This window comes from Chiloscyllium plagiosum, chromosome 37 (assembly GCF_004010195.1).
Source record: "Chiloscyllium plagiosum isolate BGI_BamShark_2017 chromosome 37, ASM401019v2, whole genome shotgun sequence".
Lineage (NCBI taxonomy): Eukaryota > Metazoa > Chordata > Chondrichthyes > Orectolobiformes > Hemiscylliidae > Chiloscyllium > Chiloscyllium plagiosum.
In genome coordinates this window covers 6,038,226-6,058,568 of record NC_057746.1, presented here as the reverse complement: position 1 = coordinate 6,058,568, position 20,343 = coordinate 6,038,226, and the positions used below count along the sequence as shown (strand labels likewise).

The window sequence follows — 20,343 nt, the reverse complement described above, 5'->3', positions numbered from 1 at the left end:
CAGAAATGACTAACATGAGGGGTCATAGTTTTAAGCTGGTTGGAGGAAAGTATAGAGGGGATGTCAGAGGTGGGTTCTTTACACAGAGAGTTGTGAGAGCATGGAATGCGTTGCCAGCAGCTGTTGTGGAGGCAGGGTCATTGGGGACATTTAAGAGACTCCTCGACATACATATGGTCACAGAAATTTGAGGGTACATACATGAGGATCAGTGGTCGGCACAACATCGTGGGCTGAAGGGCCTGTTCTGTGCTGTACTGTTTTTAGATTACATTACAGTGTGGAAACAGACCCTTCGGCCCAACAAGTCCACACCGGCCCGCCGAAGCGTAATCCACCCATACCCCTACATTTACCCCTTACCTAACACTACAGGCAATTTAGCATGGCCAATTCACCTGACCTGCACATCTTTGGACTGTGGGAGAAAACCGGAGCACCTGGAGGAAACCCACGCAGACACGGGGAGAATGTGCAAACTCCACACAGTCAGTCGCCTGAGGCGGGAATTGAACCTGGGTCTCTGGCGCTGTGAGGCAGCAGTGCTAACCACTGTTCTATGTTCTATGGAGCTGAATGAACCTTTCATCATTCAGGAGGCGGAGGGGGTAATAGAGAGGAGTTACAGAGAGATAGTCTGTGAGCTGACAGCATGCTGTTTGGTGCGTTGCATGAGGTTGTTCACAGAATAGAAGGAGATATCATGTCAATCTGCCCCTTAGACATGGACAAAACACGGCGATCGATACCAAGCAATGATATCAGGATACAGACAGGTTTGTGGTGCGGGCACATGGGGTGTTACCAGTTATACATTTGAACATTCACACTTGCTGAAATGGGCAGACTTGAAATTGATGGAGTTTAAGTGTGACGTGAAATGATGCATTTTAAGCCAAGGTATATTGACATAATTGTGCCAGGTAGATTAAACTGAATCACCAAGAATACACCACACCAAGAATATAGTGTCCAGTTCTGTTCACTGCATTTTAGTAAGGGACACAGAATTCATTTATTTACTTATTCACTTTTGGGCTGTGGGCATTGCTGACTGGGCCAGCATTTATTGCCTGTCCCTCATTCCCCTTGAGGAGGTGGTGGTCAGCTGCCTCTTGAACCACTGCAGTCCAGCTAATGTGGGTTGACCCACAATTAGGAAGGAGTAAGTGAGGTCTGCAGATGCTGGAGATCAGAGCTGAAAATGTGTTGCTGGAAAAGCGCATTCCTGAAGAAGGGCTTATGCCCGAAACGTCGATTCTCCTGTTCCCTGGATGCTGCCTGACCTGCTGCGCTTTTCCAGCAACACATTTTCAGCCACAATTAGGAAGGACATTTGAGATTTTGGAGACGATTTGTAGGTCAGCTTGTAAAATTGCTTGCTGAGTTGGCGGGTTTGTTCTCAGATATTTCATCACCATGCTCGGTAACATCATCAGTGAGCCTCCGAAGCATTGGTTTGTTGTGGTAGGTGATGTTGTTTCTGATTCTATTTCTGAGAATGACAGGATTTTGATTCAGCGACAGTGAAGGGAGGTTGATATATTTCCAAATTAGGATGGTGAGTTGTTTGGAGTGGAACTTAAAGGTGGTGGTGTTCCCATGTATCTGCAGCCATAAATGGAAGTGGTTGTGGGTTTGGGAGGTGCTGTCTGAGGATCTGCAGTGAATTTCAGCAGTGCATCTTGTATAAAGCACACACTGCTGCTACTGAGCATTGGTGGTGGAGGGAGTCGATGTTGGTGGGTGTAGTGCCAATCAAGCCAGCTGCTTTGTCATGGTGTCATGCTTCTTGAGTACTTTGGGGTCTGCGCTCAAATAGGCAAATGGGAAATATTCCATCACACTCCTTACTGGTGCCCTGTAGATGGTACACAGGCTTTGGGGAGTCTTGTGGTGAGTTACTTGCTGCAGGGTTTCTAGCCTTTGGCCTGCTTTTGTAGCCACTGTGTTTATATGGTGAGACCATTTGAGTTTCTGGTCAGTGATAACCCCCAGGATGTTAATAGTGTGGATTCAGCGATGGTAACACAATTGAAAGCCAAAAAAGGGCAGTGTTTAGGTTGTCTCTTATAAGTGATGGTCTTGGGCTGGCATTTGTCTGGTGCAAATATTACTTGCCACTTGTCAGCCCATGTGTGGATGTTGTCCAGATCTTGTTGCATTTCAACATGGACTGCTTCAGTATCTGTGGAGTCATGATTGGTGCTGAACATTGTACAATCATTGGCAAACATCCCCACTTCTTACCTTAGGATGGTGGGAAGGTCACCTACCACAACAAACCACGACACAGGTGGGACAGAACACGAGTGCTTCATGGAGACTCACTGATGATGTTGAATAGCATGTTGACGAAACATTTGAGAACAAACCCACCAGCTCAGCGAGCAATCATACAACCTGATGAAGCAGCTGAAGATGGTTGGGCCTTGGACACTAGCCGAGGATCTCCCGCAGTGGTCTGTTGGACCTGACATGACTGACCACCAATATAATTAAGTGACAGCACTAGTTTAGATAAACTTGGATTGTTATTTAGTGGCGAAAAGAAGATTGACAGGATGTTTGATAAAGGTTTACAAGATTCCGACAGGTTTAGCTAAAACAGACGGAATCTGATCCCACTGCCAGGCATAATCTGCTGGTGTCTATTGCCTGTGTACAGTCAGCCAGCAGGGAGGGTCATCCTGGGCTCAATGTTACAATCCTGGAAAAGAGGTGGTAGCTAATAGGGAAACCCCTCCCTTGATGACATCACTCGGAGGCAGAGCTGCCACCTCTATCTGGGATTATAAAGGAGCAAAGTCTCTGTGATCAGAAACTGAATATTTCTACACTGGTGTCCTGATCCTTACTTCTGAGCAACTTCACCGAAGATGATGAAGACATTACTGTTTATCTTTGTGGTTGTGGTGCTGTCTCAGCCCATAGCTGTTGAAATGCAAGGAGGTAACTGGCTCATCGGGAAATGTTTGTAAATGTATCCAGTATCTCAGATGATAGCATTCACAATTTTATTTCAAATCTATTTGATTCTCTTTTGATGTAATGGTGTGATTGTCAGAGACAAGGTGCTTGTAAGGAAGACTGATGGGTTTGTATGTAATCAGAAGTCCAGGTAAAGCCCCTGAAGGTTCAGTCACTAACTGAAGGGCTAGAGGGGACAGTGGGTGTTGGGAGCTGGTCCAGCAATAAACAACAAAGGTGCAGCCGAGTTGTTGGATATCATTGACTCGGCTGACTCTGTAATTAGCCTCAGTATCCAGGGAAGCACAGTTCTCACTGGTTAGCACTGCTGCCTCTCAGCGCCAATTTTCCAGATCGATTCCAGCCTTGGGTGACTGTCTGTGTGGAGTTTGCTCATTCTCCCCATGTCTGTGTGGACTTCTGCTGGGTGCTCCAGTTTCATCCCATACAACAATGACTTGCAGGTTAGTGGATTGGCCATGGTAAATGCAGGGTAATGGGATGCGGTGGGTCTGGCTGGGATGCCCTTCAAGGGTCTATGCAGACCCGATAGGCTTAATTGTCTGTACCTGCACTGTTGGGAGTTTATGATTCTGTACTACAGAGAGGAAGGTTGCAGCCATCGCTGTTATCTACTACATAATGTCAGAGTGAGAGGATAGGATCAGAAGCTCCCAGGCGAGAGTCAGGGAGTAGTGCTGCAGGTGCCTGTGGAATTGCTCCCAGGTGAAAGTCAGGTGAACACAACCTGAGAGGAAAATGGGAGTAAAATAGATAGGGTAACTGATCTGGATTTGAACTGTTGTCACAGAGATAAGATTGTGAGATCCCGGACTGAAAGATGGTGACGGGCCGTGAACTGTCAGTCACTGGGTGCTGCACTTTCGCTGTGATCATTTTGTGGATAAAACATGAAAAGGGGATGGAGTAGGTAATAATGAATTGGAAATGTGTTGCTGGAAAAGCGCAGCAGGTCAGACAGCATCCAGGGAACAGGAGAATCGACGTTTCGGGCATAAGCCCTTCTTCAGGGCTTATGTCCGAAACGTCGATTCTCCTGTTCCCTGGATGCTGTCTGACCTGCTGCGCTTTTCCTGCAACACATTTCCAGCTCTGATCTCCAGCATCTGCAGACCTCACTTTCTCCTCCTAGGTAATAATGAATGTCAGAACATTGGTTTCTTTCAACCTGATCTCAGATAATGGGCATGATCAGATCTACACTGAGAGTACACCTCTCAGAGACTACAGGCCAAGGATGGAGCTGTGGGATTCCATTAAATACAGAAGAGCCAATGTTGGTCAATGTCAGAGCAAGTCTCAGTGACACTGACAGACTGTTTTCAATGTTTGTTCATTATTCTTCCCTCCCTCTGTCTATTAAAACAAAGATATCAGGTTTACAAAGTGTTAGACTTCTAGGATGACCTGCAACATTATGATGAAGTGCAAACAGCGGTTCGGAGCAATGGTGAGAGCTCCTTATGGAAGGAAAATGCCATGCCACATGATGTGAACCTACACTGGGGGTAAAGTTGTTAAAATATCCAGCGATGGCCCAGCAGCCGATGTGACCTCTCCACCTTCAAACCAAATGAATCACTTCTTCCTCTCTATTTGAACCCCTGATCCTGTATCACTGCTCTCTGAATAATGGGCTGTCCCAAAAATAAAACTGAAAATACATCAAGCACTGCTTCGTACTTTGAATTCTGAAAAGAAATTAGACACAAGTGCCTGGGCTGGAATGAGGCTGGGAGAAGCTGTGGGCAATGCAGGAATGGGAATGGGAGATCATGACAGGGAATCCCTGAAAGTTCAATCAGAAACCAATGAAACGCACCGAGAAAGGATGCAACACAGGATTCGGTGCAGAGTGAGACTTCCTTTGTGGTTTTAAACTGAAAGTAAAGATACCTCTTCTTTAAAACTGAAAGTTAAGCTTGCTCCACACTGTCCCAAACAGCCCCGAATCTGGGACAGCACACAGTTAGACACAGAGTAAAATTCACTTTCTTTAACTGAAATTAAAATTCAATCAACACTGTCCCTATCAACACTCCCAGGACAGGTGCAGCAGGTGGGTGGGGGAGGGAAAGGGGTGGTGACTTACAAAGAAAAGCTCTCTCTACTCTTGTAAACTGAAATAAACGGAAAGTATTTGTGCATATTAATCTTCACTAGGCAAGTAGACTGAGGACAGATCCCAACATTGGGTGTTCTTGAGGAGCAGTGAGCCATCAGCAGCATTGTATTCCAGCACAATCTCACAGCTCAACATAGGTCTCACTCTGTGATTTTTAGCAAACAAATCTCTCATGAATATACAGTCTCCATGAGGAGCTCTCAGTTGACATATCGATAGTTCATCAAAAGTGACATCACAGGTGGATAGGGTGGTGAAGAAGGCGTTTGACACATTTCCCTTCATCAATCAGAGCACTGAGATCTGGAGTTGAGACATCATATTATGGCATATAAAACCATGATGGGCATAGTTAAGCAAAGGTCTTTTCTCAGGTGGGTGAATTCAAAACTAGGGGGCATATTCTTCAGGTGAGAGGAGAAAGATTTTCAAGGAACCTACGGGGCAACTTTTTCACTCAGAGGGTGGTTCATATGTGGAATGTATTGCCAGAGGAAGTGGTGGATGCAGGTACAGTTACAATATTTAAAAGACATTTGGACACCTACATGAATAAGAAAGGTTTAGAGCGATATGGGCCAAACACAGCCAGTGGGACTAGTTTAATTTAGGAAATATGTTTGGCATGGTAAAGTTAGACCAAGGGTCTGTTTCTGTGCTGTACAACTCTATGGCTATGTGGCCTTAGCAGTGTCTTGTGTCTATTATGATTTCTGAAGTGATTTTGTGTTATAAAGTACAGAATCTGGTTAGTGTTTAATGTTCATCTGAGATCACTGGACAAGAAAATTTGGGACTTTGAGAAATTGGATCAAATCTTATTGTTATGACTCTGGGAGTACTGGGACTCGAGGATCAGCACACTTTCCTGAATGGATCGTGACAAGTGTACATTGATCATTTGTGATCTTTGTGGCTGGTTTTTGAAACATCAGTAAGGAAGCTACTACTAACCACAGAAATGGCCATGGCCCCAGACTGGAATAAAGGGAGTGCTGACTTCCTGATGATTGAGCCTTGTTAGTGAAGAATCACAAAGACTATTTCTGCAACATCTAGAGTTCATTTATTACATGCTTTCCAACCAAGGTAACGACTAGATATCCTGTGGCTGTGTGTTCACCTCTGGACCATCTGATCATATTCACCAAGACACTTCATCAACCATCTTTGAGCTTTCACAAAGGATCTCACTGCTCAACAGTTCTTAATCATCACCACATCCTTGATATTTTAAAAAATATTTTCTAATCAATCTATTCTGAAATATTATTATACACCTCTGGATTGGTGGGACTTGAACTAAAGCCTCCTGACCCAGAAGTAGGGCCACTTCCATTGCTATCACTCGTGATGAAGGGCTTTTGCCTGACCTGCTGTGCTTTTCCAGCCCCACATTCTCGACCCACTTCCATTGCAGCTCAGGAACCCTCCTGACATTTTTACATTCAGAAGTGCTCTTAAACAAAACTGAATATTTTTTCTCACCACCAAATCACTGTATCTTTTTCCATGTATTAACCACCACCCATAAAATACCCATGTTCTTCAGCTGAATAAATTATGTGCAAAGTCCACTTAAGTCCAAAGCAAACCATCAAAGGTGAGGTATAAATAAATGCAAAACTTGCGCCCACACCTCCCCCCTTACTTCCCTCCAAGGCCCCAAGGGACACTTCCATATCCGCCACAAATTGACCTGCACCTCCACACACATCATCTATTGCATCTGCTGCACCCGATGTGGCCTCCTTGATATTGGGGAGAAAGGCCGCCTACTTGCAGAACGTTTCAGAGAACACCTCTGGGACACCCGGACCAACCACCCCGTAGCCCAACACTTTAACTCCCCCTCCCACTCCACCAAGGACATGCAGGTCCTTGGACTCCTCCATCGCCAGACCATGGCAACACGACGGTTGGAGGAAGAGCGCCTCATCTTCTGCCTGGGAACCCTCCAACCACAAAGGATGAACTCAGATTTCTCCAGTTTACTCATTTCCCCTCCCCCCACCTTGTCTCAGTCAAATCCCTCGAACTCAGCACCGCCTTCCTAACCTGCAATCTTCTTCCTGACCTTTCCACCCCCACCCCACTCCGGCCTATCACCCTGACCTTGACCTCCCTCCACCTATCGCATTTCGAAAGCCCCTCCCCCAAGTCCCTCCTCCCTACCTTTTATCTTAGCGTGCTGGACACACTTTCCTCATTCCTGAAGAAGGGCTTATGCCCGAAACGTCGATTCTCCTGTTCCTTGGATGCTGCCTGACCTGCTGCGCTTTTCCAGCAACACATTTTCAGCTCTGATCTCCAGCATCTGCAGCCCTCACTTTCTCCTCGAGGTATAAATAAAAACAGGGTTGGAAAGGCCTGAGTTGTAACTATCTGAGAGGTGCAGAGTTCCTTTGGGATTTTCAGCAGCTACTCCAGGGGTTAATGCTGGAGTTCATTGTGACTGATCGAACAGCTGGATCAGTGCTCAGAAGTGAAATCGACCTTTACAGCGGAGGTGATTCGAATCTGATTTGGTGAAAAGAACTGATGCACTGGTACACTGCTTTTGTCGTGTTTCCTGATCATTTGTCTGTCTTGTGGAAGTGAAATTAGCTTGTTGGTCTGTAGAGTCAGAGAACCTCACAGCACAAAAACAGGCTCTTCGACCCTGTTTGTCCATATCAACCAGCTTTCCTCATCAGAACCAGACCCCATCTGTCTGCGTTTGGCCCATATCCTTCAAAATCTTTCTTGTCCACATACATGTCCAGCTGTCTTTTGAAGGCTGTAATTATACTCATTTCCAACATCTCCTTGGGAGCTCGTTCCATATATGCAGCACTCTGTGTGAAAAAGTTAACCCTCAGGTGCCTTTTAAATCTTTGCCCTCTCACCTTAAACCTATTCCCTCTAGGTTTGGACTCCACAACCCTTGGCTAAAAGACCTTTACTAGTCACCTTATGTCACAAAGTCAGAAGCATGTATGTTCACTTTGAAATAGAAAGTGTTTTCTGAAATTTTGAAGTACAGGCTCAGCTGGCTGAATGGAAAGGCTGGGAGATGAGCTGTTCCAAAATAGACACATGTAGCAAATGGCTGTTAAATGGATATCTGAATTTTAGTTGCTGTTTTGACAACAATTCAAATTTAACCAATCAGTTTAAATTATGCCCAGGATACTAAAACCCAATGGAATTTGAATTTTATTGTTTCGACACCTGGAAACCAATCAAATTATAAGAATCTAATGTTTCATGGGGGTGTATAAAAATGTGGTTATTTTGAAAATTGGTTCAAGAGCAACTGCTGTCGAATTAGAGAGCTAACTGCCCATCTAACATCTTGCTCTCAAAGAAATTAGAAAAACAACCTCTCTATGAAAGGTATCTTTTCATGTAAAACATAATCACAGTAAAAAGAAAGAATGAAGATGACTCAGAGGGATCAGCAGCTGCAAGGTTGAAGACAGCAGAAAAGACAGAGAATGTGTGGTCTTGACATTAAGTTAATGTAATGTCTTATAATTGTGTTTTAGATTAGATTAGCTGCAGTATGGAAACAGGCCTTTTGGCCCAACAAGTCCACACCGACCCTCCAAAAAGTAACCCATGCAGACCCTACATTTATACCTGACTATTGCACCTAGCACTATGGGCAATTTAGCATGGCCAAGTCACCTAATCTGCACATCTTTGGATTGTGGGAGGAATCCGGAGCACCCGGAGGAAACACACACAGACATGGGGAGAATGTGCAAACTCCATGCAGACAGTCGCCCAAGGCCAGAATCAAACCTGGGTCCCTGGTGCTGTGAGGCAGCAGTGCTAACCACTGAGCCACCATGACACCCCATATCTTTTAACAACTTCACCTTCCAAGTTACCTTTTCAAATTAAGGGACATATCTTTCTACAACATGTTCTCTAACTTAAAACATGCTGTGGGCACTGATGGATAGGCCAGCATTAGTTTCCTCTCTGTAATTCCCCTTGAACTGAATAGCTAGGCCATAGGTTATTGGAACAGCATAATGTTTATAGAGTTGGGGTCAGATAGTAAGTAGTTAAGACAAGAGGTGGTGGGGGGGGGCTTGGATTTGTGAAGAGTTGTTTAGTGTTCACTATTAAAGTTAAGAAAATAAATGTTTTTTTTAATAGTGGAATTTAGGAGTTTTCTGTCACTCATATTTTAACAGCTTATAAGGCGAGGTGAGTTTTTCTGGGTATTTGGTTTAATTAACGGAGGGGTTCAACCACTGCGTCGTAATGGTTTAGAGGCTTGTCTTCTGGGATTTAGATTTGAACAGATTCGGGGCACAAAAGATCCCAGCACATTTATACACTTAGTTATTAGTGTCCTACATCTTTAAATAAAAATTAGGTGAGAAAAGTGGGGGAACTAGTAGTTAACATTGCTAAAGTGGTTCTGAGGTTTGAAGATGCTTCCCAAATTTGTCAAGAAGGTTATGAAAGACAGAGGAAGAGTATACTTACAGAATTAGTAAATATGTTAGAATTGGGTTTAACCAGGGACAGGTGAAATTGTAATGGAGTTGGTCAAACACTTAGGTGTATCAGAAAAACAGGTAAGTGCAGTAGAATTAGAAAAACTTAAATTGAAAATGAGGCAACGAGAGTTTGAGATAACAAAAGGGAGAGAAGGTTCTTAGCTGAGCAATAAGAAAAGAGAAGAAAGAGAGAGAATTTGAACTTCAGAAGTTGCAAGTTAGTCAGGAAAGTCAAGATAACAGGATTAAGATGAAGGGAGATGGTAGTGATGTATACAAATATGTTAGAACATTGCCACATTTTGATGAGAAAGATGTCAACGTTTTCTTTATTTCATTTGAAAACTTGGCTAGGCAGGTGGAGCGGCCAGAGAACGTGTGGGTAATGCTAGTTCACACTAAGCTAGTAGGCAGAGCTAGTGAGGTATTTGCATTGCTGTCAGATGAGGAGTCAAGAGATTATGCAGATGTCAAAAGGCTATTTGCAATGCCTATGAATTGATACCAGAAGTGCATAGACAGTGGTTCAGAAACAGAAAGAAGGTACCAGGTCAGATTTATGTTGTGTTCAAAAGAATTAAATATAGTAATTTTGATAGGTGGGTGTTGGCCTGAAAATAGACAAGTAATATAAGTCTCTAATCCAGAATATTCTGCTGGAGAAGTTTAAAAACTCACTTCCAGAGATGGTAAGAATTCATGTGAATGAACAGCAAGTTCAGGCAGTGAGAAGAGCGGCAGAGATGGCAGATGAATATGCGTTGGTGCACGATGTGAAATTTAGCTTCTGACAGGAATTTTGTCATGTGAGGAATAGAAATTGGGAGAGGGGGAGATCCTTCACTCCAAAACAAAGAGTAAAGCACACTGGTAATAGTTTACCACAGGATAAAAAAGAAGCATAAGGGGGTGAAAAGGAGAAGAAAGGCCTCAGCTGTTTCTACTGTGGTAAGGTGGACACACAAAGTCACAGTGCTGTTTGATGAACAAAGGCACTGTGGGAAAAGATGTGGTAAAAGAGGCTAAACCAGCAAGATTAGTGAAAGTAGTACAGGAAACCTCAGGCAAAGCTGAATTGCTGCAGGAGAGTGCACAGCACAGGCATGGACTGGGTATTAAGTTAGTGACAGATCTCGATAAAGACTTCACCTCTGTGGGTAAAGTTTACTCAGGAAGAACAGGGGGAGAAGGGAAGGAAGTTACAATTTTATGAAATACAGAATCTGGTCAGTCTCTGATAGTAAGATATGGAAGTATTTTCACTCTTTGTGACATTTTACCCGAGTGGATGATAGTTTGTGGAACAGATAGACAGAAATTTAGCATTCCAACGTAAGATCAGGATGGAGAGCCAAATCAACACCGGGGAAGTAACAGTCTGATAAAGTGTCTGTTATAGATGCTGAATAGTATAAAAACAGGATCATGTATGTCATCTGAATATGTTGAAAGCGTACAGTATGAGAGACAAGGTACGAGGGAAACAGTTGTTAGTTTCTGCCCCGCAGAGTGATGCACCAAATCCAGCTGGTGTGGATTTTGATGTGCCTCAAAGAACCTTAAATAATGAGGTCCTTATTATGGGATCATCCCATTATTATCCCATTATGGAATGGGATAGGATGGTGAGGTATTTGTCTCAGGAACAAAGAAGCAAGTTGAAAGGTTTGTTGCAGCAGTATGAGAACATATGCAGGAATAAAATGGGGCGGACTAGTACTATTGTGCATGAGGTGGAAGTAGGGAATGATGTTCTGATAAAATAACACCCCTTTAAGGTTTGTCCTCTTAAAGCTGCACAGATCCAGAAGAAAGTGGATGTGATACCAAATGAAGACATCATTGAACTTGAGTCAGAGTGAGTGGAGTTCACTGATCATGTTAGGTCCCAAACCTGACAGGACTCAATGATTTTGTGTGGACTATTGGAAAGTTAACGCCGTAACTATATTGGACTCCGATGTATTACCAAGGTTGGAGGACTATATAGAGAAAGTTGGTCAAGCCATTTACATCAGAAAGTTGGATTTACTGCATGGTTATTGGCAGGGACCTTGATCAAAGAAAGTGAAAGACATTTCTGTGTTGTAACCCCAAATGGGCTATATCCATTCAAAGTGATGCCCTTTGGAATGAAGAATGCACCAGCCTCTTTCCAAAGACTCATGAACAAAGCTATGGCCAGATTAACAAATTGCACAGTTTATCTGGATGATGTAGTGATCTTTAGCAAGTCCTGGAAAGAGGGCAGAGCTCTTCTAATGATTACGAGAAGCAAAACTGGTAATAAACTTAAAGAAAACAGAGTTTGCGAAGGCAGAGGTGATGTTCTTGGGGCATAACATCAGACATGGAAGGTGAACACCAAAGAATGTGAAGACGGAGGCCATTGAAGAATTTCCATGACCATCCTCGAAGAAAGAGGTACTTAAATTTTTGAGACTGAATGGATTCTACTGCTTCATTTGAAGTTTCTCCAAACTTCAGCGGCATGGTGGTACAGCTGACAGATTTACTAAAGAACATCATGAAATTTCATTGGACAGAACAATGCCAGGAGGCATTTGAGAAGTTAACAGCCGCATTAAGCACAGCACAGTTTTTGAATCTAAATTTTTGAAATCATTCAAAGTTGGAGCTGTGTATTGATGCAAGAAGATGATAATTGAATTGATCAGCCAATGGGTTACTTTTCAGAATGAACTCAATATCCACCACAGAAAATACTCCACCATTGAAAAAGAACTATTGAGTTTAGTACTGGCCATATAACATTTTAATGTTTATGTGATAAACAACGTGTTGGAGACAGTGGGTACACGGACCACAATCTCACATTTTTAAAAAGATTTAAAGACAAAAATATGAGACTGTTTCATTAGAGTCTTATGTTACAGATTTTTAAGTTACAAATTGTACATGTTGCGGGTAGTAAAAATGTGATAGCAGATGCATTATCGCGGATTTAAAGAAAAAGGTGTAGATAAGATTTAACTGATTCCAATGTTATCTATGTGTGCCGAAATAAAATGAAAGATATAATTGAGGTTAATGACATATGCATCTCATTTTAATAGTAAGAATTAGAAAAAAAAGTGAAGCCAGCTTTTCATTATGATGGTTCACTTTTTTCCGAAAGGGGGAGGTGCTACAAAGTCAAAAACATGTATGTTCACTTTAAAATAGAGAGCGTTTTCTGAATTTTGAAGTAAACTTGAAGTCCAGGCTCAGTGCCCAAACGGCTGGAGCTGAGCTGTTCCAAAATAGATACACATCACAAAAGGCTGTTAAATGGGCAGTTGAGTTTTAGTTGCTGTTTGACAACAATTCGAATTTAACCAATCAGTTTAAGTTACGCCCAGGATACTAAAACCCAATGGAATTTGAATGTTATTCTTTTGACACCCAGAAACCAATCAAACTGTAAGAATTTAATGTGTAACGGGGGGTGGGTATAAAAAAAAGTGGGCATTTGGAAAATTGGTTAGAGAGCAACTGCCGTTGATCAGGGAGCAACTGCTGTAAAGTTAGAGAGCTAACTGCTCGTCTAACATCTTGCTGTCAAAGAAATTAGCAAGAAAACCTTTCTATCAAAGGTACCATTTCATGTAAAACATAATCACGTATTAAAAAAAAAAGAAAGATGACCCAGGAAGTTCAGCAGGTGGAAGACAGAAGACAGAGATAGTGTGGCTTTGAGAGTAAGTTAGTGTAATGTTTAAGAAGTGTGTTATTGGAACAGTTTTTTTTATAGACTTGGGGTCAGATAGTAAGTAGTGAAGAAAAGGAGGGCTCACGTTTGCGAATAGTTATTGTTTAGTATTCACTGTTAGAGTTAAGAAAATAAATTGTTATTTTTCTTTAAATAGTGGAATTCAGGAGTTCGCTGATATTCATATTTTAACAGATTACTGGGCGAGTCAAGCTTTTCTGGGGTTTGGTTTAATTAAGAAGGGGTTCAACCTCCACATTGTAACAGTTATCTATGCCCCTAGGATTTTCTAAACCTCTATAACATCACCTTTCAGCCTTCTATGCTCCACAGAAATAGGTTTTAGACTATCCAGCCTCTCCCTACAATTTAAACCATCCAGTCTCAGTAATATCCTTTTGAAGGCTTTTGGCATCTTTTCCAGTTTAATAACATCCTTCCCATGGCATGACTATCAGTCTTGTATGCAGTCCTCCAAATGTGGCTTTACCAATATCTTGTATAGCTGTAACATGACATCCCAACTCCTGCACTCAGTGCACTGACTGATAGCTGCAACGTGTTAAATGCCTTCTTCACCACCCCGTAGACTTGTGACACCACTTTTGAGAAACTAAGTGGACTGAGTCTTGCTCATGGAGACGATATTCAATCTTCTTGTTGCAGAGAGGCTGAGCTAGCCTGGGGAGTGTTCAATGCAGAATTTTAGAGAGGGTACGGAAGAAATTTGCAACACTTCTGGGGTTGAGGTATTGCAGTTACATGGAGAGATTTGTTTGTGAAAGTCATGGAATGAGAACTTTGCTAGGCTCTGAGATTATGGTGGAATACAATGCTGCTACTCCTGCTGATGGCTCACTGCTCCTCAAGGACACCTAGCTCTGGAACCTGTCCTCAGTCTAGTTCCCTAGTAATGATTAAAATGGTTTCCATTTACTGACAGTTTAAAAGAGTATCAGAGAATCACTGAATCTCTACAGTGTAGAAACAGGCTATTCATCTCGTTGAGTTCATAGTGACCCTCCGAACAGTGGCCCATGCAGACCCCTTCATTATCCCTATAACTCTGCATTTTCCAGAGCTAATCCACTGAACCTGCGCAACCTTGGATGCTATGAACAATTTAGCAAGGCCAATCCAGAAAATCTGCACGTCTTTGGACTGTGGAAGGAAACTGGAGCACCTAGAGGAAACCAACTCAGACACAGGCAGAGTGTGCAAACTCCACATATACCTAAGGTAGAATCAAAAACAGGTCCCTAATGATGTTGGGAGCTGTGCTAATCACTGAGCCATCATTCCGAGTGGATGAAGCTTTAGTCTGTATCTTGCCTTACACTATACCTGTCCCTGGGAGTGTTGATAGAGCTTTAATTTCTCTTTAAAAGAGTAGAAGGAGCTTTATCCTGTATCTAAGTCCATAGTGCCCTTGTGCAGGAAGTACTAATGGGACACTTTAGAGAGAAACTTAATTTCAGTACAAAAGAAAACAGCGAGCTTTACTGTCAGTTTAAAAGAGTTGAGTGAATTATATTCCATGTCTAACCTTGTGCTGTCTCAGACCTGGAACTGTTTTGGATTACTGCGTACAATTCTGGTTGCCCTTCTATACGAAGGATGTTATTAAACTTGAAAGGGTGTAAAAAGATTTCAAAATATGGTACCAAAATTGGAAGGTTTGAGTTATAAGGAGAGGCTAGGTTGGTTGGAACATTTTTTCCCTAGAGTGTAGGAGGCTGAGGGGTGACATTATAGAGTTTTACAAAATCATGGGAGGTGTCAATAAGTTAAATTGCTAAGTTGTTTTCCCGAGGATAGGGAATCCAAAACTAGAGGCAGAGCTTTAAGATGAGAGAGGAAAGATTTAAAAGGTACCTGAGGGGCAATTTATTCACACAGAGTGTGGTGTGTATATGGAACGAGCTGTCAGACAAAGTGGTGGAGGCTGGTACAATAGCAACATTCAAAAGCCATCTTGACATGGATAGGAAAGGTTTACGAGGGATATGGGCCAAATGCAGATAAAAGTGATTAGTTCTTTTCAGGAAAACTTGTCAATAATGGATGATTTGGGCCAGACGGTCTGTTTCCATCTATAAGACTCTAACTCAAGAGGTCCTTCGACACTACCCCCATCAAACAGCATGGGGTGAGATACAGAGGAAAGCTGATTCGACTGTTTTAAACAATTAGTAATTTAACAAAAAGAAAATTTACAAAACAGAAGTTCTTGGAAAAGCTCAGCAGGTCTAGCAGAATCTGTGAAAATAAAGTTAATGTTTCGTGTCCGGTGACCTTTCCTCAGAACTGGTGGTAGCTGGAAAATGTCAGTTTATATGCAGAAGATAGGTGGGGGAGTGAGTAAGAAGTAAACAATAGGTCGGGATAGAGCCCAAAGAGAGACAACTGTTGGTTAGACAAAGAAGTCAATAACAATCTGGCTGGGAGAGTGAATAGTTGTTAATGGAGACTGTTAGTGGCTAACAATGTGTAGTGTGTCATGGCAGACTGTGTGATAACAACCACCAGACGCCTGGAGGAAGAACGCACCCTCCCCTAGCTTATCTCTCCACGCTTCTGGCTCTCTGCCTTTATTCCTGATGAAGGGCTTTTGCCCGAAACGTTGATTTTGCTGAAGCTCCTCGATGCTGCATGAATTGCTGTGCTCTTCCAGCTCCATTGATCCAGAATCTGGTTTCCAGCATCTGCAGTCATTGTTTTTACCCTGTGTGATAACAAGGCCTAGTGTGTGTGGTAGGGGGCTAGGACATGGGGAGTTCAAATCTAAAATTATTGAACTTGATACTGAATCTGGAGGGCTGCAGGGTCTCCAAGCAGAAAATGAGGTGTTGGTCTTCCAGCTTGGCCTAAACTTTGCTGGAGCACTGCAGCAAGCCTGAAATAGTGATCTCGGCCAGGGAACAGGGTGGGGTGTTAAAGTGGCAGGCAACTGAAAGCTCAGGGTCTTTTTTTGTGTGGGCAGAAAGTAGATGTTCTATGAAATGGTCACCCAGTCTGTGCTTCATTTCCCCAAAGCTGAGGTGACCACATTGTGAGCAGTGAATGCAGTAGACTTGATTGTGAGAGTGTAGGTAAAGTTCTGTTTGGGCTCTTGGATACTGAGGAAGGAGGAGGGAAATGAGTAGGTGTTACACCGTCGGTGTTTGCAAGGGAACTGCCTGCACTCCGTGTGCTGAGATCCAAACCAGACTTTGTTATGAAGTCTGCCGATAAAGGTGATGCTGTTGTACTCTGGTGTACTGATCCCTACATTACAAACGCTGAGCCTCAGCTCTCAGATACCCCTTCCTAGCTTCCCTTCTACCGTGACCTCACCAAGGCACAGGAGACCATGTATCAACTACAGTCACTGACCTCATTTCATCTGTTGATCTCCCCCTACCATCCCACCATTGCCTAAAGCTGATCATCCCCCAGCCCCGCCCAACTCGTTTCTATCTCCTTCTGAAAACCCACAAACAGGACAGCCACGGTAGACCATTGTTCTGCCTGGTCCTGCCGCACAGAACTCATCTCTTCTGACCTTGACTCAATCTTTCCTTCCCGGTCCAGTCCCTGTCGTGTACATTTGTGATTCCTCTGATGCTTTATGCCAGTTTCGGAATTTCCAGTTTGCACGCTCCGACCGCCTTCTCTTTACCATGGACATGCAATCCCTTTACCAGGATAGTCTCAGGGCCCTCTGCTTCTTCCTGGAGCAAAAACCTCAACCATCCCCACCCACCACCACTGTCCTCCACTTGATCGAGCTCACCCTCATCCTAAACACCTACTCTTTTAACTCCTCTCATGTGGCCATGTGTATTTGCAGGGCTCCCAGTTATGCGTGTCTCCTTGTGGGGTATATGAAACATTCCTTGTTCCAGTCCTATTCTGCTCCCACCCCACCCCTCCGATAACTCTTTCTCCGAGATATTGATGAAACCATCGATGTGACTTCCCTATCTCATCTGGAGTTGGAAAAGTTCATTGTCCTCACTTCCAATTTCCACCCACTCTCACTTTCATCTGGTTTATCTCTGACTCCTTCCTTCCCTTCCTTGACAGCTGTTTCCATTTCTGGAGATAAACTTGTCACCATTATCCAATATAAAAACACTGAATCCCATAGCTACCTAGACATCCCTGCACCATGTTTCTTTTGAAGACTCCATTCCATTCATCCAGTTTCTCTGTCTCCAATGCATACGTTCTGATGAGGCCAATTTCGACAAGGGAGCCTCTGAAATATCCACCTTCTTCCTCAACCAAGGATTCCTCAGTCCCATAGTTGACAAGGCCCTCAACAGGATCCAACACATCTCTTGCACTTTCGACCTCACCTCCTCTCTTACCTCCCACAACAATGATAGGGTTTCCCTTGTCCTTACTTACCATCCCATCAGCATCCACATCCAGAAGATCATCAGCCACCATTTCCATCAGATCCAGCGAGATGCCACCATCAGACATATATTCCCCTACTGTCTGCCTTCCGCAAGGATCGTTGCCTCTGGGACACCTTGGTCCTCTCTTCCTTCACTTCCAACACTACCCCCCAACCCCCAACAGCCCCAATGCACCTTCCCTTGCAAATGCTGAATTTACCTCCTCCCTTCTTAATATCCAAGGGCCCAAACATATCTTCCAGGTGAAGCAGCACTTTATTTGCACTTCTAACAATCTAGTAATGAACATTTCCTGCTCACAATGTGGTCCTATCTGTATAGGGGAAACAAAGGGCAAACTGGGAGACCGCTTCGCAGAACTTCTACATTCTGCCCACAAAAAAGACCCTGAGCTTCGAGCTGCCTGCCACTTTTAGCACATGACTCTGTTCCCTAGCCAACGTCTCTGTCTCAGGATTGGTGCAATGCTCCAGTGAAGCCTAGCACACACTGGGAGAACAGCACCTCATGAATTGAATTTAATTTATTGTCATGTGCACCGAAGCAAAGAGAAAAGCTTTGTCTTGCAAGCAATACAGGCAGATCGCTTAGATAAGTAAGTAATAGGTAAACAGTGGCAAAACCAAAACACAGATACAAGCGAATGCTAAGAGTTTGTGAGTCCTTTCAGCATTCTAACAACAGTAGGGTATCGGAGGTGCTTCAAACCTGTGAGTTTAGATAAAATATAGATATTAGTAATTTTTAAAAGTATGCTATTAAGTTTAAAGAGTGTATAAGGATTGTAGGAACTAGGAAACATAGATCTGCATGCAGGACCTCACAAGGAGTCGACCATATCTGGCGCCATCTTGAGCATCCCACTCATTTTCTGCTTGGGGACCCTGCAGCCCTCCCAACTCAGCATCAAGTTCAATAATTTTAAGGACTGAACTCACCCATGTCCTTGCCTCCTACCATACACACCAGACACCTTCCAATACACAGTCTACCCATTGTTAGCGACTAACAATCTCCATCAACAGCTATTCTCCCTCTCAGTCAGATCATTAACGCTCCTTTGTCTGTCTAACTGTTCTCACTCTCTATGGACTTTATCCCTACCTACCATTTATTCCTTACCCTCTCCACATACCCTAGTTTCTGAATATAAATGACATTTTCCTTGCTACCATCAGTACTGAGGAAGGGTCACTGGATCCGAAATGTTAGCCTTGATTTCTTTTCAGACCTGCTCAGCTTTTCCAAGATAACCTGCTGTTGTTTCTGATTTACATCATTCGCAGTTCTTTCAATTTTTATAAAAGTTTCCTTTTCTCTTTCAAACTGAAAGTAAACCTAACTTCACACTATCACCATCAAATAGTCCCAGGACAGGGACAGTGCAAGATTAGATGCAGAGTAAACTCTCTCTATTTTTTTTAGGTCGGAGCAGCCGGGATGTGAGCAGGGACACAGTGACCAGGAGGGAAGTTGCTGCTCGCTGCTGCAGGAACACGGGAGACTCTTTAATGCAGCTCCGACTTCCATCATGGAGCTTAAAAAAGCTAAGAGAGGTTTACAGTGATAAGTATTGATAAGTCACCACACTGATACACCCTTTTTCATCCTAGCAGATTTTGGGTGGCACGGTGGCACAGTGGTTAGCACTGCTGCCTCATAGAGCCAGAGACCCGGGTTCAATTCCCGCCTCAGGCGACTGACTGTGTGGAGTTTGCACGTTCACCCCGTGTCTGCGTGGGTTTCCCCCGGGTGCTCCGGTTTCCTCCCACAGTCCAAAGATGGGCAGGTCAGGTGAATTGGCCATGCTAAATTGCCCGTAGTGTTAGGTAAGGGGTAAATGTAGGGGTATGGGTGGGTTACGCTTCAGTGGGTCGGTGTGGACTTGTTGGGCCGAAGGGTCTGTTTCCACACTGTAATGTAATCTAATCTAAACAGCAAGAACTTACTTACAGTTAAACGTTCCATAACTTTAGTGATAGAGGAGTAGGAAAGTTACTATCTGGTGAGGAATAATGCAGTAAATAAAGCTAGGTGTACCGCAACAACTAAAACCTTACAGAGTTCAAACCCTTGAAGTTTTGGAATAGTGGAAACTGAGATTGCACAGAACCAGGGTAGAAAATATTTAATAAAATAAGTTTAATAATTCTAGTCGATGGTGTTAATCACAAATTTACAGCAGGAGAGGTCAGCCAAGCAGAATGTGCAGCTTGTCACACGTGGGAGTCCTTGCTGCTGCTCATATCGATCTTTGGTTCGGCCACATTTGGAACTGCGTACAGTTCTGGCCGTCACATTACCAGAGGATGAGGATGCTTTGGAGAGGGTGCAGAGGAGGTTCACCAGGATGTTGCCTGGTATGGAGGGCGCTAGCTATGAGGAGCTAGGTATCGGGAGGCACGGTGGCTCAGTGGTTAGCACTGCTGCTTCACAGCACCAGGGACCAACCTTGGGCGACTGTCTGTGTGGAACTTGCACATTATCGCCATGTCTGCGTAGATTTCCTCTGGGTGCTCTGGTTTCATCCCACAATCTAAAGGTGTGCAGGTTAGGTAAATTGGCCATGCTAAATTGCCCATTGTGTTCAGGGATATGGAGGTT

The 20,343-nt window shown here is 43.5% G+C and overlaps 1 protein-coding gene across 3 annotated transcripts in view; it reads left to right on the top strand.

Moving 5' to 3' along the window:
• The window catches only part of LOC122541612 (zinc finger protein 501-like), a 52,200-nt gene extending 32,904 nt beyond the window's left edge, over positions 1–19,296 (top strand). The window contains exon 4 of one of the 3 annotated variants that reach the window (XM_043678501.1): positions 19,165–19,296. In XM_043678501.1, the coding sequence (XP_043534436.1) occupies positions 19,165–19,185 (21 nt within the window). In that variant the 3' untranslated portion in view covers positions 19,186–19,296. Of the gene's footprint in view, positions 1–11,396; positions 12,666–19,164 lie in introns of those variants that run through there. The other 2 variants (XM_043678497.1, XM_043678500.1) reach the window with 2 other exon arrangements.
• The last annotated feature ends 1,047 nt before the right edge of the window (positions 19,297–20,343 follow it).